The 23,016-nt window shown below is 44.7% G+C and overlaps 1 protein-coding gene across 4 annotated transcripts in view; it reads left to right on the top strand.

Annotated features, from left to right (window-relative positions):
- Nucleotides 1-23,016, top strand: part of ZDHHC21 (zDHHC palmitoyltransferase 21) — a 274,098-nt gene that overhangs the window by 119,921 nt on the left and 131,161 nt on the right. For all 4 annotated transcript variants that reach the window (XM_086961399.1, XM_086961400.1, XM_086961402.1 and 1 more), the window contains exon 4: nt 19,988-20,099. In XM_086961399.1, coding sequence (XP_086817525.1) covers nt 19,988-20,099 — 112 coding nt within the window. The remainder of the gene's footprint in view (nt 1-19,987; nt 20,100-23,016) is intronic.

The following is a 23,016-nucleotide window of genomic DNA, read 5'->3' as shown; positions in this document are numbered from 1 at the left end:
ACATCAAGAACCAGGTGGGACTTCTGGGCATATAGGGACTCTGTCATCCTCTGCCCGTGCTTCGGCCTCTAGGGGGCTCCCCTGTCAAGAAAAGGCCCAGAAACATCACCAGTCCCGGTCGACGTCGAGGACTTCGACATTGGCGTCGAGAGGTATGACTACCATCTGTTCCCCGTCGACCCAGGGCTCTGGGTCAAAGCGCCGTTGATATTCGGCGTTGAGGGGTAGGACGTCGAGACCTCAGACAAGGTCGACGTCGAGGACTTCACCGGCGTCGACACACCATCGACGTCGTGATGAGTCCAGAAGAAGCAGGCGCTCGCGGTCGAGGCGACACCGCCGTTCGCCATCAACATCGACAAGACGTTCGACGGCGAGGAGAGAAATCAACATTAAGGCAAGGACGTTCGACATTGAGGAGTTCGTCGACGTCAAGAAGATTGACGTCGAGAAGAGCGTCGTCAAAGAGGTCGACGTCGAGGAAGGATAAGTCGACATCAAAGAGGAAGTCAAGGCCCAGGACAGTGTTTAGTGCCTCTATGGTGAGCGTATCATCGTCATCGACTAGTCCCGGTCGCGGCGGCACCGGCGCTCGTCCTCAGAGGTCTGCCTCCAGAGCATCCTCCCCGAGGCCTGCTCGTAAGAAGAGGAGAGTTTTTAGGTCACCGGACTCGGATTATTCCCAGACCTATTCGCTCTCAAGGCCCAGGACGCCTATGCCTCCTGCTCTTCCGCAGCAGATTCCTCCACCGCCTCCTCCTCCACCTCCTCCTTCTCCTCCTCCTCTTCCTTCTCCTCCTCCTCTTCCTTCACCGCTTCTTCCTCCTCCACCGTCTCTTCCTCCTCCACCACCGCCTCGGCCTGCACAGCCTGTGGTTCCAGCTCAGTCTCTTCCGTTGTCGCAACCTCCTGTGCCGGTGGTTCCGGCAAGGCCCAGGAAACCGAGGTCAAGGTCCAAAGGGAGACATCGCTCTCGCAGTGAGCGTAGATCTTCAATGAGGTCTCGTCATCGTCGAAGGAGGGACAGGTCACGGTCCAGATACACGGACTCGTCCAGTGACAGGAGATACTCTCCCACTTTATCGGACTCTCCCCCTACGAGAGTGTAGCCAGTGGATGACATTGAGGATGTGCTGCTGAGGGGGGCAGCGAAGCTAGGGATCACACGGATGGTACCCACTCCTTCCACCTCTAAGATCTTTCAAACATTGCAGCGCAGGTATCTCTCTCACCCTTTGCTGCCTGTAGTACCAGGATTGGAGGAACCGGCCATGAAGCTGTTTCTGACACCGGCCACTGTGAAGTCCGCGCCATCACGGCTTCAGAAGAAATACAGGCCCCCGGACTCGGATCCGGCGTTTTTAAGATCAGACCTGTGACAGCGGCCAAGAAGCAGCATTCTACGGCCCCTTCATCTACGGTCCTTCCTGACAAGGATAGCCGTCAAATGGATTCGGCAGGGAGCAAGGTCTGCAGTACAGCTGCCACCTCGATGAAAGCTGCAAGTGCATCAGCGCTGTTGGGTCGGTATGACCGCTCATTTTGGGAGTCCCTGCAGCAATTCATTGAGCTCCTCCCGAGGGACAGGAGAGAAGACTTCCAGGAGATTTTGAATGAGGGCATGATGGTCTCGAATCAGGTCATCAGTTCGGCGGCAGATGCCTCTCTCCTGGCTGCTCATGGGTACTATCGTGTATCAAGAGGGAGAGAGAGGACCAGATAGCTAGTCCAAATCCCCGAGTTTATATGAGGTTAATCAAAAGGAGACTAGCTGAGTAAGAGGGGGTTTTTATTTAACCAAAATAATTAATTTTAGTTCAAAGGACTCAAGTATGTTTTGTCAGAGTGTTATGAAAATTGGATTAAAACGGCTTGGCGGGGGTCCCAGTACCCGAAGGTGAATTAAACTTTAATACCTGGGCCACCGTCAGCAGTTAAAAATAAGGCTGTGGGATGTTAGAGGCGAGTTACGACCTCCCACATCCTTGGTAGGTCAACTTGTTTCAGCCAGTGCCTTATGAGTATGCTGGCTTCCTTCAGGACGGATTAAAACCGGTTCTGCGAAGGAGGCACTACAGGTCCAAAGCAGGCTCTGCCCAGAAGTTCTGGCCAACCCTAGCCACTTCACAACCATGAAGCAGAATATTGCTTAAACTAGCGTGTTTTGAGAAGGGAATCCCCCTCTCACACATAGAAAAACACTTTAGGGCGTGTATACACATAGTCTGAATAACACACCCACTAGTTTTAATTACACACACATAATTTTAATCCGTCCTGAAGAAAGTCATAACACTCTTCACCGCACACACAGCGACATACCTGCTCCACTGTAATCAGGCGTCGAAGCACACACGGGACACGCTAGGTGTCACTGGGTGGGCCCGATGATGAAGCATGCCACCAACTAGGTTGGTGGGTGAGGGCTTCATGAGCACACTCACAAGGTGCCATTACCCCCTGACAAACCATACTTGAGTCCTTTGAACTAAAATTAATTATTTTGGTTAAATAAAAACCTGCTCATGGGTTCTGCCATGGCATAAACTTGAGACGCCACTCCTGGTTGCGCCTTACCTCTCTTAAGCCAGAGTCACAACAGCGGATTGCTAATTTGCCCTTTTCGGGATCTACCCTCTTCGGGACTCATGCGGATGAGGAGAATTTCCTCGGCAAATAAGGGCCCGGCCGGGTCTAAGCCCTGAGGAGTTACTTCCCCCCCTGTCCGGTACCCGCTCCGGTGGGGGGAAGCATACAGAATTAATTGGCAGAGTGCAGAAAAATTACTCAGGACAAGTGGGTGTTGAATATTGTTTGCAATGGATACAGTCTTCGGTTTGTCAGCCCGCCTCCAGCTATTCCACTGGTTCGTTCGCAATTCAAGCTGTGCGAACTTCAAGCGGAGGCCAATATCCTATTAAGAAAAAGGGCGATAGAAGACGCCCCTCTGTCTCAAAGGGCAAAGGGTCTATACTCAAGGTTCTTTCTGATACGCAAAAAGGACAAAAACTAGTTCAGGCCCATTCTGGATTTGCGACAAGCAAACAAATGGATTCGCAGGGAGAAATTTTGCATGCTGTCCTTGCACCAGATTTATCCTCAGCTGCAAAGAGGAGAATGGCTTTGTGCAATAGACCTGCAGGATGCGTACTTCCATTTGCCCATTGCACGGAAACACCGGAAGTTCCTGTGCTTCCTGGTCGGCACCAATCACTATCAATACACCGTACTACTGTTCGGACTAAAGTCTGCACCCAGGACTTTTTCAAAATGCATGGCAGTGGTGGCAGCGCACCTGAGAAAGCACAAGGTGTCTGTCTATCCGTACCTGGAGGACTGGTTGATCAAGGCCTCCACCTTCCAGGAAGCGCAATTGCACTTCAACAGGGCGGCCGTTCTGTTGAACCAGCTAGGTTGGCACATCAACATGTCCAAGTCCGTCCCGACTCCTGTTCAGTGCCTGCAGTACTTGGGAGCCTCCATCAATACTCTCAGAGCAAGCATGTGTCCTTCGGAGGAGCGACGCTTATCTATCCTTCGAAAGGCTCAGGCTCTTATGTCCGTTCCATCAACGACAGTGTCTTCTCTTCTGGAGTCGATGGCTTGTTGCATCTTCCTCACACCACATGCACGCCTCCACATGAGACCGCTGCAGGAATGTCTGGAGGATCAATGGGACCAGAAACGAGGGAGCTGGGATGACAGGATCCAACTGTCTCTACATGCTCAACAGTCCCTGAGATGGTGGTGTTCAGCAGAGAATCTCCTCAAGGGGGGTTCTGTTCCACAAGGACATTCCCACACAGACTATTGTGACGGATTCTTCTCTCCACGGCTGGGGAGCGCATTCAGCCCATCTACAGATCCAAGGAACGTGGTCCCAGGCAGAATCCATGTACCACATCAATTTTCTGGAACTCTGAGCTGTTCATTTGGCCCTAAAAGCCTTTCATCCGTCCTTCCAGACCAACTCCCTGCTTGTACATACGGACAATACGACCACAATGTATTACCTCAACAAGCAGGGGGGCTCGAGATCGCGCACACTGTCCCAAGAAGTGCAGTCGATCTGGCACTGGCTGCTAGCCAGAGGACTGACGATAACAGCTACCCATCTACCAGGTGTGCAGGATGCTCAGGCGGACGCACTCAGCAGGCTGGTCCAGGAAAACCACGAGTGAGTCCTAAACAACGAGGTGCTAGGAACACATCTTCAAAAGATGGGGCACTCCAGAAATAGATCTTTTCGCCACCGCCAAAAACAGAAAATGCAGAGACTTCGCCTCCAGGTTTTACCAACCGGGGACTCTGGGGAATGCGCTATAGATCAGCTGGTCGAACAGCTTTCTGTACGCTTTTCCACCCATTCCCCTGATTCCGGCAGTACTCATCAAGCTGTCTCAATCCAGAGCACGAATGATCCTCATTGCTCCGGAGTGGCCTCGACAGTGGTGGTTCACAGACCTGCTCCACCCCACCAGTCTCTCCAACCCCATCTGTGGCTTCCATATTGGCCGGACCTTCTCACGAAGTTCGGGGGGCAGATGGTGCACCCCAACCTCTCATCATTGAGATTGGTGGCATGGCTCCTGAGATTGTACAGTATGGGCACTTGAACTTGCCTGACAATTGCGTGGAAATACTCAAGGAGGCTAAGCGACCTTCCACAAGGACTTTCTACGCCTACAAGTGGAAGAGGTTCTGCATCTGGTGCACGTCCAAGAACTATGATCCTACCTCCTGCAAAGAAGATGTCATTCTTCCATACCTCTTGCATTTGGCTCAATCTGGCCTTAATTTCTATTCTATTAAGGCTCACCTCGCAGCATTAACTGCGTATAGGAAATGCCCTTCACAAACATCCTTCTTCCAGATTCCTGTAACTAAAGATTTTTTGGAAGGATTGAAGAAAGTATTTCCCCCTGTTTGGCGTCCTTCGCCTTCATGGGAGCAGAATGTGGTGCTGTCACGGTTGATGAAGGAGCCTTTTGAACCTATTCATAAGGCTTCTCTACAACATTTATCCTGTAAGGCGGCCTTCCTTGTGGCCATAACATCGGCCCGCAGGGTGAGTGAGATTGTGGCTCTGTGTTGTCAAGAGCCCTATACAGTGTTTCATGCTTCCAAAGTTGTCATGAGGACTCACCCTAAGATCCTTCCGAAAATAATTTCTGATTTCCATGTTAATCAGACGATAACTTTACCTACATTTTTCCAACATCCTTCCTCTCTGGCGGAGAGGACTCTTCATTCCCTGAATGTAAGAATGGCGTTGAACTTCTACTTGGATAAAACCAAGGACATTTGTAGGTCAGACCAATTGTTTTTCAATTATGTTTTGGTCAGGACTGGTCTTGCCACCTCTAAACCTCGATGGATTGTGTCCTTTATTCAGCTATGTTACCAAAAGGCTAACAAGACCTTAGGGGGTAAGACTAAGGCTCATTCCACTAGGGGCAAAGCGTATACAACGGCTTTGCTGCGTAATGTTCCTATTGCAGATATCTGTAGAGCTGCCACTTGGAAGTCGGTCCATACCTTTGCAAAACACTACTGCCTTGACTCTGATGCCAGGGCAGATGCTCAGGTTGGGCAGGCTTCATTGAGAAATCTGTTTGCACAGTAGTAGTTTTGTCTGTATCATCCACCGCTGGTTAGTTTGTTGGGATGGGCTTGCCATTCTATCCACAAGATTATGACTATATACAGAGATCCCCTACTACAGAAGGAGTAGTTTATTACCTGTAACTCCAGTTCTGTAGTAGGGGTATCTCTGTTATAGTCATAAGCGCCCGCCCTCCTTCCTGGTGGATGAAAAGATAATGTACTGTATGCTACAGGCCTGGCTTTATACACCTTCAAAAAGAACTGAAAGTAAAAGGCCCTTGGCTGTGCATCCTGGGATACCGAGGATCTCTGGAGAGTTCCTTAAAGGCACGGTATCCCTTTTCCAGACACATAATGGCAGCCTATGGGGCTTGTCTGTCCAACCCTTCCTCTCTTTCATTACCAAGGATTTTTGTGAAGGGGAGTTTCTCTGAGTGTGAAACTTAACAAAATGTGTTAAATGTAATATTATTTGGCTATCCTTTTCACTACAAGATGAAGTGCTGGCCAATGTAGTCTTGTAGTTTTAGGCTGCATTATTTGTCTTTGATTTTCTCTTAAGTGTCTATGCAGGACTGCAGAAGAAAACAACGTAAGAGACTATTTCGATTGCTCCGGAGTCCACGCACATGGGCGGGACTATTCACAAGATTATGACTATAACAGAGATACCCCTACTACAGAACTGGAGTTACCGGTAAGAAACTACTCCATATTGCATCTCTTCTGCCGTTAAGAATGTACAATCCGGGAACAAATCTTGCACTGTATCTATACCTGCAGCCTAAGGGAGCGTACAGCCCCCGCCTCTTGATTGATCGATAGTGCTGCGTGAGGTGCAAGGGGGAGCAGGGGGGCATACAGCGGAAGTTTTACCGCTAGGCTATGGTACAGTTTTAGGTAGGGTGAGCAACCCAATAAACCCTTGCGGGCTTGGGCAGTTGATACGTTTAGAGATTGGGCCAGCAAGGGATTTGTTTGTTAGAAAATTATGTGACAAAAATGAAAGCAACTGTAATAAATCAAGTGTCCACACTTTAACAAATTAGTGACTGAAATAATTTTTACAAAAGCACATCAATAATGTTACCACACTAACACATTGAAGGATTGAAAGAATACAGAAACCAGGTGTTTTTGAATCAAAAGATTATTATTATCTTTATCACAAAGAAATTAAATCAACAATATAAATAGGGTACAGAAAATGCAATTGTGATATAAAAAGGGGAAGGGTTTTAGATGTTCCTATAGTATATCACCAAAATAAGTCTATGCTGCTAACTAATGAAGGCACAATGATTCCAAATCAATAATTGAAAATCTAGAGTGGTTAAAAAATAACAAGCAAAATTAGACTCAACAATCGACGTTTCGGTCTTTTGGGGATGATTTCATAAGACCATCATCAGGACTTGAGCTTTACGCATTTGAAGGTTGGTGACCCTGAAAAAAAATTTAAATTCTGAGACGAATAGTTCCCAGGAGAAGATAAGGATGTTGTTTAAAATAAATCAACGATGGTAGATACAGGAATGAGAATGAATCAACGGTGCTTGGAATGGGAATAAATCGACAGCATCCAGCACAAAGGAGATTTAGGTTCTTGGGTTATCACTTCTCGATGGAGAACCAGTGATGTTGCTCGGACTTGATCTCTAATATTTGAATCGAGAGTGTCCAGAACAGATAATGCTTGTGCATAGAGTTTGTATACACAGCATGGGGTATCCAAATATGACTTGTGGATATTGCCTCGATATTGGTATTCCAATTTTTAGCGATTGAGTGGAAAGACACGCGATCACGACGTGGAGGAAGGCAGCATATTTTCCAAAAACAGCCGGCTGTATCCACAAGTCCTATTTGGATACCCCATGCTGTGTATACAAACTCTATGCACAGGCATTATCTGTTCTGGACACTCTCGATTCAAATATTAGAGATCCAGTCCGAGCAACATCACTGGTTCTCCATCGAGAAGTGATCACCCAAGAATCTAAATCTCCTTTGTGCTGGATGCTGTCGATGTATTCCCATTCCAAGCACCGTTGATTCATTCTCATTCCTGTATCTACCATTGTTGATTTATTTTAAACGACATCCTTATCTTTTCCTGGGAACTATTCGTCTCAGAATTTAAAATTTTTTTCAGGGTCACCAACCTTCAAATGCGTAAAGCTCAAGTCCTGATGATGGTCTTATGAAATCATCCCCAAAAGACCGAAACATCGACTGTTTAGTCTAATTCTGCTTGTTATTTTTTAACCACTCTTGATTTTCAAATATTGATTTGGAATCATTGTGCCTTCATTAGTTAGCAGCATAGACTTATTTTGGTGATATACTATAGGAACATCTAAAACCCTTCCCCTTTTTATATCACAATTGCATTTTCTGTACCCTATTTATATTGTTGATTTAATTTCTTTGTGATAAAGATAATAATAATCTTTTGATTCAAAAACACCTGGTTTCTGTATTCTTTCAATCCTTCAATGTGTTAGTGTTGTAACATTATTGATGTGCTTTTGTAAAAATTATTTCAGTCACTAATTTGTTAAAGTGTGGACACTTGATTTATTACAGTTCCTTTCATTTTTGTCATATAATTTTCTAACAAACAAATCCCTTGCTGGCCCAATCTCTAAATGTAGGCTATGGTACAGTCAATAGTATTAATTCCAGTTTTGTGTGTTCCTCATTTGGAATGTGACAGGATGCTACACAGGGGAATTGGATGTGCATCCCCATCCTCCACCGCTAATTGCAGAATAAACGCATGAGGGTTATACCAGTACTGAGCATATTGTGCTTGGACGCAAAGATAATACAAGTATAATTCTGGCACGCTAAAACCTTCTTTTTTGTAGTCCAATATAAGTGTGTCCCAGCTCACCCGAGGTTGTCTGCCTACCCAGAGCAGTTTCAGTAATTGTGAGCGTAAATTCTTAAAAAATTGACTGGACAGCTTGATGGGTATATTACTAAATAGATACAGAAAGCACGGGAGCACTATCATCTTAATGAGAGCCATTCTTTTCGCCAGCGATCGCGGCAGCCCAATCCACCTTGCCACCTGGTGCTCTAACTTGCAGTATGCCTTACCATAGTTTTCTCTCACCACTATGTCTGGGTTGTGATGAATCCATATGCCTAGATACTTAACAGGGTCTACAGCCTACTCAAGGGGACACTCCAGAGTGTACGGGCCGTGTTCTCAGTCAGAGGCACTACAATCAATGTGGCCCAGTTTATACTTCAACCAGAGAAGCGCTCCAAGTGGATATATTCCCATAGGATTGGCTCTAGGTACCTCTGAGAACAAACAGCACCTTATCATCCGCATATAGCGAAATACTGACAGGTCTCAACACAAAACGCAGAGCTGACTCCCTGTGTCGCTGCCTTATGATGCAGGCAAAGGGCTCCAGCAAAATTGAAAAGAGAAGTGGTGACAGAGGGCACCCTTGTCTTGTCCCTCTGCAGATCTTTATAGGTTCCGAAGTCAGGCCCTCGATCCTTACCCGCGCTGTTGGGTCAGTGTAAAATACCAGCACCCACCTACAGAAAAACACAGGGAGCACCATTTTTTCAAATATCTGAAACATATAGCCCCACTCGATGGAATCAAATGCCTTGGCTACATCTAACAGGATTGCCACCGCCTGTAGTTCAGAGTTTAAGATGTGGAACAAGGCAGAAATTGTGCGCAGGGTATGTGACGTGGATCTTTCCGGTATGAAACCTGACTGATTGGGCAAGACCATATTCGGGAGCAGAGGTTGGAGTCTAGTGGCAAGTATCTTTGCCAGTATCTTGGTATCAATGATGATGAGTGGCAATGGGCGATATTCAAACCTTGATGGAGGTTTGTCTTGCTTTAAAAGGGCAATTATCAGGGCCTCTCTGAGTGTGAGTGGGAGTGTACCTTTTTTGTAGGCCTCCTCATACATAGCCAGCAAATGAGTTACCAATTTGTCTGCAAATTCCTTATAAAATTAGCTTGAGAGGCTGTCCGGACCCGACGCCTTCCTATTTGGGAGAGCCTGAATCGTATCTCTAATTTCTTCTTCCTCGATCGGTCGAGACAAATATTCCCGTTGACTGTTACAGCCAGGCCGGAGCAATAGCCGCTAAATATTCGTTCAGCGGTCGAGTTCTGTCCCACCTGTTGAGGTATAGAGATCAGCATAAATTTCTGGAATTGAGCTGTGATTCCTTGTGGCGTGAAGTGATCCTTCCCCAAATCGTCAGAAATTTGAGCTACAGTGTGGTGATCTTGCCTCATCTTAACTCTAACTGCAAGATTATGACCTGGCCTTCTACCCTCGCCATATACCCGTGCCAAATGCCTTTTTGACAGGTATTTCCTCTCATCTGCCGCCAATTCATTATATTCTATGACTAATTCTTTAATTTTGGCCAGCGTAGCAGAACTCTGAGTGGACTCCTGATTGCTTTCAAGCTGTTGTAGAGCAGCCTTCACCCTTGAGAGCTTTCCTTTGATATCCTTTAGTATGCCCGCATTGATACTGATGCAAGGCCCTCTAATTGTGGCTTTAAAGGCCTCCCGGAGTGTAGCCGCTTCACTAACCGACCCCTTGTTTAGATTTAAGTATTGTTGAATAGCTTCCCTGTTCGTGGCCTTATATTTCGGGTCAAGCAACGCCTCTGTCCTAAATTTCCATGTGAACTGGCTGGCAATAGTAAACGGGATATGTAGTGTGAGCTTGACCAGGTTGTGGTCTGACAAAGTTCTGGGTAACCTGGCAATGTCTGACACCCATGCATTGATCCCTCTGCTGAGAAGCCAGTAATCCAGTCTTGACCAGTTTCCATGGGCAGTGAGCATACATGTGCCTTCTAGTGCATCCACATTCCGAATTCTCCACGTGTCCACGAGCCCTAATTCTTCCATCCTGTCTCTAATAACATGAGCAGCCCTGCGAGAGTGCCCCCTCTACTGACTTGATTTATTGTTGGAGGGATCTAAATGTGTAATGAGGTCACCACCCCATATTATTTCTGATTCTGGCCACTCCTGGAGCACTCATAAGCCCCTCGAAAAAATTGGGTTCATCCGTGTTGGACCCATATGTGTTCATTAAAGTGATGAGCCCCACATGAAGATTTCCATGGACAATGATACACATGCCGTTATCATCTACGACTGAGTTGATCACTGTGAAAGGATTACCTTTTTTGATAAGTATAACCACACCCCTTGCGTAGGATGAATATGAGAAGACCAGCCGATTTCCCCCCCCAAAATGTGCACCCATCCTAACCTCATTGTTTTTAGTCCAGTGCGTTTCCTGAAGAAGCGCTGCCTTGATGTGGTGTCTATCGAGTTGGGCTAAGGTTTGCCTATTTTTCTTGGGCAGTTCCGCCTGCGCACATTCCATATTACACATGATATTGAAACGCTATCTGCCTTTGCTACCCCAGCCATCTACTAGAATAGGGACGTAGGATGCAACCAGATGCGACCAAATACGCAACAGAAGATTCCATGACGACAGCAAGCTATGTAAAACAATACCACAAATCCCCACCCATCCTCTATCCCAACCCACCCACAACAGCATCCCATACATGCTGAGGACCATGTACCACAAAACCCACCCCCCAAACCTTGGAAACCTGCTTGAGGTAAGAAAAAAACGGGGATAACCCACTGGAGGTTCATCAGGAGCCCAAACAGCCTCCTCAACGGAGGTGGCCAAGCGATGAAAATCACAATCCACCTCACGGCTTCCATGTAAACGTCTGCAGCGTGCTCACTTGAATTAGCACCAGCTCATGGTATCAGCCTGCTCTTATCGTCCGTCCTAGTCCTCCGTTTCCTACGAACGATGAGCGCGTGTCCTTTTTAAAAAAATTTTTCAGGAATTCTTGCACTGGTTTTGGGTAGTTTTAGATTTTTTGTTGACCATCATATTCAATCCGCAGCTTGGCCGGGTATAGCGTGGCATATGTGATGTTCGCCTTCTGCAGTTGTTTCTTGGCCGCTTGATATTCTCTCCTTGTCGCTTGCACTGTGGCCGTAAAGTCTGGGGAGAAGGCAACCTGGAAGCCCTGGTAGGTTATATCAGCTTTCTCACTAGCTTGGCGGAGGATCGCGTCACAATGTAGGTAATTTAGAAGTTTTGCTATTACCGGCCTGGGGGGTGCACCTGGGGGCGGCCTCGCTGCCAGGGATCTGTGGGACCTCTCAACCACCAACATCGCTGAGAAGCCTTTCCGCCAAACAGGTCAATGAGCATCTGCTCCACATACATACAGCTCCATCTTTCCAGTGTTTGTGGTCTCCGGAATGCCGACAATTCTGACATTGCTGTGCCAATAGCATGCCTCTAGATCTTCATTTTTGGCTTTAATAATGTTGAGGAGCTTTTCCATTTCAGTACACTTGCTTGTTGTGGCTTGGACATCATCTCCTACATTAGATAATCTCTGCTCTGCCTCTGCAATTCTGGAGGCCTGTTTGTGCAGTTTAGACGTCATGGCATCCATCCGCTGATTTAAGGTGTCCATCTTACTGTCTATGGATAAAAGGTTCTCTTGCATGGCTTGAAGCGTCGCCTCGAGTTGTATAGAGTCCGGCGCAGCAGGGGTCTGCTCCTGGTAGCCCTGGTCGCACTGCGACAATTTTTGCGAATATATATATATTTTTTTGCTTTAAAGGGAAGCCGAGGCTGCTCCTTGTCAGGCTTGCCCATTGTGATCGTCGGACCCAAGGTGGGGGCTGCCTGCACGCCAGACAGGGGCCTTTATCTACACACTATGAGCTGGATCCTCCTGTCAGCCCATCTATGTTATTGGTGGCCCTGAAGTCCAGACTTCATGCCCACCACAAAATCTGTTGATTATCTTTAGCCGCGTCTCAGTCGCACCCCCAGCTTATCAATGTCTATTTATGTTTTGTTTTTTATTAATCCGCCGGACGGCGGACCTCGCGTGCTTTCAGCTTCCTTATCTCAGCCGCAGGGTGGAAAGTCAGCTCCTTTTACTTTCCCTACTTGCTGTTTTCGTCAGGGACTCCCCAGCGTGCTGCGGTGATCAGCAGGAGACCGTTATCTGCAGGCCTTTGTTCTCACCGCAATTTCAGGCCTTCATCCGGTTCCTCAAAGTGGCGCCAGCGCCTAATCTCTGCCCTGCGTATGCCTCATGTGGGCCGCCGCGAGATATCAGGATCCTGCGCAGGTGCCACCACAGCTATCGACAACCTCCTCAGGTGCAGAGCTGGTATGCTCTATTTCATTCACCTGCAACTCGCGTGCCCAGGCCGGACGCCGACAGATGTGTCAACCGGCGCCACGTGGCCTTGGCCTGTCTCTGCACCCTCCTGCGACCCACTTAGCAGCAGTCAGGCCAACTCACCAGCCTCTGCCTCCTGACGTAGGTCGCAGCTCACGCCAGCATCTCGGCGCCGCAGATCCGGGACCCAGGCTGCACAATCCTGGCTCGCTACCCGGCTGGCTCAGTGATCAGCTGGCCTTGCGGAGACACGAGCCCGGCTCTGCCTCGCACCTCCCACTGCGGCTTCTTCAAGTCTCAAAACGATATTCCAGGGCAGTATAATTAAACTGTGCACCATCTAAACTCTCGCCTCTTATTTCAGGACCTGTGGAGCTGCATTAATGTGCGCCCATCTTGCTCTCTGGCACCCCTCCACCCCTGCTGTTATATGTACAATCTATTGTTTTGTCTGCATATAACTGACGCATGTTACAATTGTCACATTTATAGAATGTGCAGATATGACCTTCAGTGAGGAAATAAGTCTAGAAATAGAAGTAGACTTTAGAAAGCTATGACATAGCATGTCCCTCAATGTTTTGTCCCGTTTGTCAGTTACTTTTCTTTTCTTAGAGACGATATGTTGTAATGTACCAATTCAAATTTAGGGCTTGCCAGTGTTTGAGCAAACGTCTGGGGGAATTGTATGTTCTAATTAACAGAGGAGTAAAGACATTGTTCTTATGTTTTTTATGTGTAGTGACCAATTTTGTTCTAGATACCTTCCATATCTTGGTTCTAGATCTGGTCAGTGTCTCTTTTATAGCCCCTATCCAAGAGTGAGCATTCCTCCTGAAAAATTGTGTCCTTGCTACAATTGCGTCGCTGTCTAGTCATCTCTCCATAGGGGATAGATTCTATTTGATTTTAAGGATGGGCACTAGTCACATAACACAATGGGAGAGATGGAAATATGCCAGAGCACACCCTCCACAATCACTAATCAAATATCACAAACACGTGCGGTGGCTGAAGATATAAGTCTGAATTGGTCTATATCATAGATATCAGATCCCAAAGACAACACTGTCAAGAGATGCCAATTAAATTGGAAGAGGGGGCCTTAACCACTCTTGGTAGAATGCTTCATCATAGGCGGCCCCATGTCACCCTGGTAAGATAATACTACCAGGGCGGACTCAATACCGTAAAAATGTATTATCCTGGGTTTACCTTTATGTATTTTTCGTTGTTCTGAATCCCTTCCTGTCCAGTTAGTTTTTTCTAAGAACTTCCTCTCAATTGAGTTTGAGTGCGTTGTAGTAGTATTTTCTTACCAGGGTGAGATGAGGTCGCTTATGTTGAAGCATTCATCTGGAATGGGCTTTCATCAGCAGTGTATGATCTGACTGCAGCCTGGCTCTAGGAAGGACTTCCGTATCTGACACTTTGTCCTGCCATCTCATTCTCTGAAGCTTGCGCATACAGGACATGTGGAAGTGATTGAGCTCTTGTGCATGACTCCAGTAGACAGCCCACGTCTTGCAGAAATACAGCAGATTTGGAAGCATCGCTGCTTGTTAGACCTTCAGCTTAGTTGGTAGGCTGATCCCTCGAATTTATCAAAGGTTGGAGCGCAATTTGCCAAAGGCAGATCTGGCTTTTACAATTCTGCAATTTACTTCAGCATCGATTGACATTACTCTGGAAAGGATTGCCCAGGCACGGGAAGTGGTCCACTCCCTGCTTTCTCTGTCAATTTACAATGATGGATGGTTCTGGGTGTGGAGCATGGGGAGCTGGCTGGCCCATTACCTTATTTTTCTTGATGTTGATGGTGAGACCAAAGTTGCTGCATGCAGATGAAAACTTGTCCATGCTGGCTTCCATTTCCGGTTCTGTACTAGCATTGAGAGCACAATTGTGGCAAAGAGAAAGTCTTGCAGCACAGCTTCCTTCACCTTGCAGGCCTCAACAAATCTATCTGCTCACTGGCTTTGGGAGTCAGATTTGATCAGGAGGAGCTATATTTAGGGCCTACTCTGGTGATTTGACTAATAACCGGTGTTCTGTTCACTTAAAATGAAGGTGCCTTAAAGATGCCTTTAAATCTTGTTTTTATCTAAGCACATTAATTCTGTGTTTAGAGACGGAATTACTTTTCTCTCTGACTGCAAACATCGAGGATTTTGTAAAGAAAGTGTGAAAATAAAGGCTGGAGGGTGTCTTGTTTTATCCTAACACATTTAAATAGCTAAAAAGTGAACTGTACCAAGGTTTCAAAATAAATCTTAGTACTGAAAACCCTTGTTTTGTTCATGATGAAAAATAATATTTTAATAGGATGAAAAGAAATCGGAACACTTTTCTTGGTGATGTGAAAATGATAAATGTTTGCAGAAACTCAATTTCCACAGATTATTGGTTATACACTATATAGTTTTATAAGTGAAACTGCATGTTAGTGGACGTTTTTGGCCATTTCAAGGGAAAATGTGCTGTCTGTAAATGACAGAACACTACCTCCTTATGCTTTAGTGATATATGTGTTAAAAGGGAGTATTTAAGGATGAACAGGGAAGCATCCCTGATGGCAAAGCTATTATTGAACTAAGAGGCAAGTCGGGGTTCATGTGTACCCTATATGTAGGCCTGGTTTCTTTGCATGGAGCAAACGTTTAGTCTAATGAATCAAACCAAATAGGTTTTTTGTACAACAGGAATGCTAAACTCACATTTTGGAAGGAGCTCTCATCTTGTGATACCATGGTGTGACTAACCATCACCGCGGCAGTAATAAGTGGACAACAATTTAAAAAAAGTTTTTACCGCACTACTATTAATGTCCCTATACATACTGCACTCTGTCAAGCACTCTTGAGTTGCAGTTCTTGGTAATCCAGTGTGAGCTATATTTACTACTTTTTGGGGCAACTATGGCCAGACTGAATTTCATTTGATCCCCCTCCCCCACACACACACATATACGAGTTTTTTTTTCCCTACTTAGATTGAAGCTTGTCATTTAAGACTAAAGGCACTGACAGCTATTTGCCATCATGTTATTAATTTGTTTCAAGTTCCTTTTTACTCACTTTTTAATCTACATCATTAGTGTGCCTACAATAATTCGTTCTTGTCACCTAAGAAGGAAGTCATAGAATGAATACAGAGGGAACGGTATACTAACTGGCACGTCATCCATTGATATAATATGGGTAGTTATTTATTTTGTCTTTTCATTTTGTACTGCCTAGATACTTTCCCCACTCTTTTGGGATAATTTACTTTTATTCTGCTTCGCGGCCCAAGATTGCATCACTGAGTCAATATTACCTTAAGCAACTGACACACGTCTTCGTAGAGTGAGTATAGACAACTATCACTCATTCCATCTTCAATTATCACTCTTTCCATCTTCCTTTTTCTGACTGGCTGATAATTATATATTTACAAATCAAACACAGAGAGATGATGAACAGAGCGCTAAAACATGTCAGCCACTCACCCCCAGTCACTGATCTGGGTTGACTCCATCATCGTTCTTTAGCTCACTTTGCCACCCCAGTTCAGACCCAGCCATATGCAAATCAGTCTTCACCCTGTGCCTCATGGGAGCAGTCCAGCCCGAACTGCCAAGCCAGGTCCTCCTTTGACAGGAAACAAGCATCCTTGGACCGGTTTCAGGGGAAGTGAGATAAAGAACGATGATGGATTCAACTCAGATCTGTGCCTAATTATATATTTACGTCATTGGGGGTTATGTACTCTGTTGTACATAGAAGATGACTCCACAAGCAGGTAGGTGAAGTAGAAGCTTTATTGCAGCACAGGTATAGGTAGGTCAGCCCCCCGTCCAACCAGAGCTCCAACTGCCAATAGGGCGTAGATCTCTCCCTAGGTTCTGGGTTCTGGAGTTCTCCTTCGCCCTGTTGGCAGTTGGAGCTCTGGTTGGACGGGGGGCTGACCTACCTATACCTGTGCTGCAATAAAGCTTCTACTTCACCTACCTGCTTGTGGAGTCATCTTCTATGTACAACATACTCCTTTTTTAAAGGAATATTTTGGACCTGAATGTAAGGTAATTTCTACATATATCAATCCAGTTGTGGCAGTTATTGGCATTTGATGCACTTTAAATCTTCTTTGCACTGATGGTGTTAATACTGAAGGTATAAACATGCATTCTGTCAGTTTTGTTACTGAGCAACCTGCATCATGTATGAATGTCCTTATGCTTTTTACGCATGTGCACTCACCACGATCTCCTTGGTGTTGCTCAAAATCGGGTCAATGTTGTTGCTAGTGCACTGGTCTTCTGAATGAGGACTCCTGATGTTTACATACTACATGCCACTGGAGTCTTTTCTATTTCTTTTCTCCTCTTTCTCTCTCTTTTTTCATTTTATTTTTATACCTTGGTTCTTTAACTACTTATATTCCGACATCATGCCTGTATTTTAAATCCCATATGCCTATAGTTACAGCCTTGATAAAGTCATATTGACGAAACATACGTCATGTTGTTTCTCATCTCGTCAGGACCACTGTTGCCATTTTGCAAAACATCATCAGTTTGTAAATATCACTTGACCAGAAATGTCAAAGGACTGTCCTGAACACCTCCCACAATATTGTACATACGAATTGTGTTATGTTCAAATATATTGTTACGCTGATTGTCTATCAATAACCGAAGCTTTAAAACAATGTACTTTTTAATTGGGAAAATAAAAAAGGACCTTTGTTTCCATTTGTTCACTTTCATTGGTTCATATATTTTGTTAATTTTTTATTAACCCTTTGTTGTTACTCTGTTGGTATGCTCCAGTCTCAATAGACAGTGCTTTCAGTTGAGTTTTCCCACCTTCTAGACAATTTGCATCCTTATGGTGGCAAGGAGCCTTCTTGTACCCATTACAGCTTTCACCTTTGGAATGTGCGGTTAATCAAATCCACTTCTACCATTGCGCAAATGCTGCATTGCGTGGCAAGCGGCTCATCAAACTATTAACAGAGCCACCCTTAAGATGCAATTGCTGAAGGGTTTGAGAGCTCCCCCTGCCTGCCAGAGAACTCTAAATATGGTGGAATATACTTTGTCAGGGCTGAGGCTTCCTCTGACCTAGTATAACTAAGTACAGCTTGCCATCCACTAGAGAAGGGCCCTAAATCATTTTTTCTACGTCCGGGTGAGCGGTAGAAGACTCTGAGACCAGATAAGTTGACTCATTCCCCTCTGAGCGTTTTGTCACGCTGAAAAATTGCTCTGTGGGAACATATTGTAAAGCTATCCAGCTCTTAAACCCCTGTTCAGCTACACCTTCCAGCCTTGCCCATGATGGATCCTGAGAACAGAAGTGGCCAAGTTTAAACATAAAGCCTCGGACCAGGATGAGGTGGCAAATCTATCAACTCTGTAAAGTGAACATGGTTGCTGAAATATCCAGCTTTGTCCGCTCATTGTTTTGCACCAAAACCAATAGCTTCAACAGGAACTTGGTGATGTTGTATTAGACTTTTAGCGAAGCCGAGCTGACTTCAGCTTCGGGCCTTGCCCTGCTAGAAGACTTTCAGATCCAAACTGTAGACTAAGTCCCAAGGTTTAAAACATTAGCCGGTTTGACCCACTTACCTTACCTGACCTCTGCTCCATTGCCGTTGGCCTGAAATGGTGCTTTGGTCCAGGTGAACTGTGAACTGAACAGTGTTTTCTTTGTGTTTTTTGCCTCAGAATTTTTTTATTCACGTCACTGGTTTCTCTTATCTAATTTTTGATGTCTGTTTTTCGGCACATAACATTTTACTCTGTGTCTAAATTGTTTTGAGAATTTTTATTTATCTCTTTACAATTGTTGGTTGTGCTTGAACTTACCACATATTTGTCAGGGCAATTACCTGCTTTTCGTGCTACCTTGATCAGTGGTTGAACACAGTTTCTCAAAGAACCAGGGTGTGTTTATTAGGTTGGTAGGGGTACTGTATCTCTTCTCAAATTAATAACCCATATTGTGACTACTTGGCACTAACTTGCATCCATTTGCATCCATTAGCAGGTTAAAAGATGTCATTACTGTTTCTGGGACACTTTATTGTGCATCCTACAGCTAGTTGGTACTCACTGTCTCCAAGATGCCGTTTATATCCTTTCTGCACTTCACTTGATGCATTGCAGCTGAGATTGAGCTGGAGAGCCCAAGATTGCTTTTGCTGCAGTAAAATTATTTTGAGACATGGGTTGAGTGAACAACTGTGAATACAACCGAAGACACGCTAAGAGCACCACCCAGACGGCTCGCGGATGACATAAAAACCCTTCACAAATACGTCTCCCTTCTGCATGGAACCCTTGCATCCAAGTTCTCATTTACCATGTAGCATGTTATTCTTCTGATAAGGCACTTCTGGGCCTGGTCAGGTGTACGAAACGCTTTATAAATGAAATTACAAAACAATAGGATGTTGACCCTGACACTGGTTGTTGAACCCAAACTTATTTTGCCTAAAGACCAATAATTGGAAGTATTAAGACTATATTTACAAAGTGCTGTGATGTGCACTCTTAAAGTAGGTACATTTGTGGATATACATCACAATCTGTTTTCATGCTCGTTCCAAGACTTTAAAATGTTATAACTGGTTCTTGTTATGTCTGGCATAAGGTGTAGGTTTGCTTCTTTGATTTAGTCTGTTGTAATTCTTTAACATGGCGATAATTTATAAGATACATGGATAATAAGAACGAGAATTGAATGTGACAATGTGTCCTTTTTAATTATAATGTAGTGATAGACATTGTGAAAAGTGCAATTGATATGGTAAAGCATTGAACAGTCTTACCTGTGAGTATTGCATAAGATCTTAAAGGAGACATTGTACTTCTGGTGTGCTGGACACTGTTAACAAAGGATTTTATGCCTTCTCAGTTTTCTAATGAACAAAATCGAAAATAGTAGGCCTTTGATTGATTGATGGGTATGAATAAGGTAGTATTTAATTGTATTTTTCTCCACGATCTTGATAGGTTTATTTCCATTTTCTTTTCACCTGGTTTGTCTTTGAGGTTGTTTGGACTCTGTTGAAAATGTCTAATGACCGTGCCTTAACCGTGTATAAATTTCCTATTTATCCTTAGAGAGAGATCAGTGGGAGTTGTGCAGCAAGTGTAACTTAATGAGGCCGAAGCGGTCCCACCACTGCAGCCGCTGTGGACACTGCGTACGCAAGATGGATCACCACTGCCCCTGGTGAGGCTCCATGCATTTCTGGATTTCCGAAAACCAAGTCAGCTAGAACTAAACCACTTGTATCTTTATTCCTCTCCACCTAAATCCTCTTTTTTGAGTATGTTGGAGTGGATGGGTGGGATTTATTCTACTGGAAGTTACTGTCTATCGCAGGGTTCTCTGATGTCAGTCCTGGAGGGCTGGATCCATGACAGATTTTTAAGTTAATGACATTTAGCTAAATGTGGCTGTACTAAAAATCTGGCATGGATCCGGACCTCCAGGACCGACACTGGAGAACCCTGGTCTGTCGCATAAACCTTGTTTGCAACTATAGGCTTGTATTCTCGTTTTGACCACTGAGGGCACCCTTGGCGCACCCATCGGCTAATGTAAGTGTGTTTGAGTTAGCAGCAGGATGGAAAGAAAAGAGAACAGGAAATGCATACAATGAGTAGTGTATATTATTCACAATTGCATATAAGTGCACTTTATTTCCTGATAGGGTCAAAGCACAAGAATATGAATTTATATTGCAATAACACACGTATGAACACAACGTGTGAAACTAATCAATGTAATGTAGAACCATAAGGCGGAGGCTGTCCTAATGCCAGAATATGTGAAAGTGAACAAGGGGTTTATGGAGAGATTTCATAATGCACATATCTGTGCTGAGTACATCCTAAATGTTGCTTTGTTTACCACTTTTTGCTTGTGGTGTCCCTGTGGGAGGAGAAGAAACTTCATTGCCTTAATGCAACGTCTGTCACCCGCAAGATGACCGACTAGGTGCATCAGTGGAGCACACGATGAATGGTTTCAGAGAAGGTTTTGGCGCGAAGGATTCTGCATGTCATCTCAGTCATCTTTTGCCTTCATGCGGCAGAGCATTTACTCCTCGCTGTTTTGTTAATGACATGCTTTTAATCCATAGTTCACATACACTGGTTCTGCCATCCTGAAGTATGTGAGAATGCCTCTAGAGCAAAGATATAGTATATGCAAAATTGCTTGCAAGGGGATTACTTAACAGGGAATTTTTTTGAAACTTATTTTGAAACAGGAGGTTGATCAATCTTGACTGACAGAAATTTGGGATCAACTTAAACCAATTGAAAACCTGTTTCTCATCTAATTCAACACTTAATTAATCGACAAAGTGGTAACAACTCACTATAGAAAAATGCTACACGGGAAGTAGTTTTTATGAAAAAAAAGTTTTTATGTATCAAATTTTCATTTCATGGGGTACAATTTCTTAAAAGACAGTGAAAAATAATCAACAATGTACAAGTGGACAAGACATAGATTAGTTGTTCTTTGCAATCCACTTGCGTTGTAGTCCACTCTTTTTGAGTTATAACACAACAAAACTTGTTTACTGTAACCAAAAATAACGTTGCATTGAATTAATCTGACAAAAAAAGAGAGATGTGGACTGATATGTCGACGTTTCGGCCTTATTATTGACAAATCCTCAAGGCCATCCTCATGACTTTTAATCTTTTGTATAGTATGACCCCCTGAGTCTCCAACTGAACAACTTCAATTGTATGTTTAGTAGGGGACCTTTGTTTCAACCGTTCCTTGTTTGTTGAAGCTCGTATTCGACAAAGAGATTGTGGCGTCTTTTATCCGCTTTCACAGTAAATGCTTTTTCTTACAGCAGAGATTTGTTCGGCGTGGCCCAGTCTCGCGAGAACAATTAGACGCCTAATTGTTTCTCTTTTTTTGTCAGATTAATTCAATGCAACGTTATTTTTGGTTACAGTGAACAAGTTTCGTCGTGTAGCATTTTTCTATAGTGAGTTGTTACCACTTTGTCGATTAATTAAGTGTTGAATTGGATGAAAAACAGGTTTTCAATTGGTTTAAGTTGATCCCAAATTTCTGTCAGTCAAGATTGATCAACCTCCTGTTTCAAAATAAGTTTCAAAACAATTCCCTGTTAAGTAATCCCCTTGCAAGCAATTTTGCATATACCATATCTCAGCCCAAGCTCGCAAGGGTTTATTGGGTCACCCACTTTCAATATACCTGTCTAGAGCAAAGAGGCATCATTGTGACTTTTGTTTCATTACACTTGGTACTACACGCTGTATGTAGCAATGAAGGAACCTATGAGCTACTCTGGAAGAGGAGAGGGAAAGATTTAAGATGGTGGCCAATTTTAGGTGGGGGGATTTCTGCGGTTGAACCTGAAGTAGAGGTCCATGTCCGTGACGGATCCGATGCTCCTTTTATGGCCGGGGCTTTTTCTGAAGCAAGGGTGCTAAGCTGATAGGTTTGGAAATATTTTTTTTTTTAAATCTCTTTATTGAGCAACTTGTAGACAATAGAACATATAGCACCAAACATAGGGCTCAGCAAGCACGTTTGCATAGTATATTAATACAAGCTAGTTTCGAATTTAGAATCCTACCCACATTAAACAAACCCACCACCCAACCCCCCCAATCCCGGCACTGTGATGACTAATATACCTGGGTAAACCTTTGTGGTGACACTTGACAGTACTCAATAACAGTCCCAGCTCTCCCCATACACACAATAGTGCTATATTACAAGACATCATAGCAGGTCAGGCTTCCCAAGTAGATATCCTGTAAGGGGAGCCCAAAAGTCCCTGGGGCGAGAGGCCTCCGGTAGTTCCTCTGCGTATATTTCCAATTGGTCCCTACAGTAAAGTAAATTCCAGATCCACTTCTTCACTGTCTGGATGGTTTTAGCCCCGCAACACGGCACGACTGCCCGCTTAGCAAACAGAGTGGAAATGACCACCAGCCGCCTGTTGCATGGTTTAAGCTTATGTACCCAGCCCAGCCCAGCAGACAGATAGCAGGCATACACCCCACAGGCTCCATCACAACATCCATGAGCACTTGCGTGACCTGCACCCAAAAGTTATGTATACCAGCACAGTTCCATGCTGGGT

This window comes from Lissotriton vulgaris, chromosome 3_1 (genome assembly GCF_964263255.1).
Source record: "Lissotriton vulgaris chromosome 3_1, aLisVul1.2, whole genome shotgun sequence".
Taxonomy (NCBI): Eukaryota; Metazoa; Chordata; class Amphibia; order Caudata; family Salamandridae; genus Lissotriton; species Lissotriton vulgaris.
This window is presented reverse-complemented; position numbering and strand designations above follow the sequence as displayed.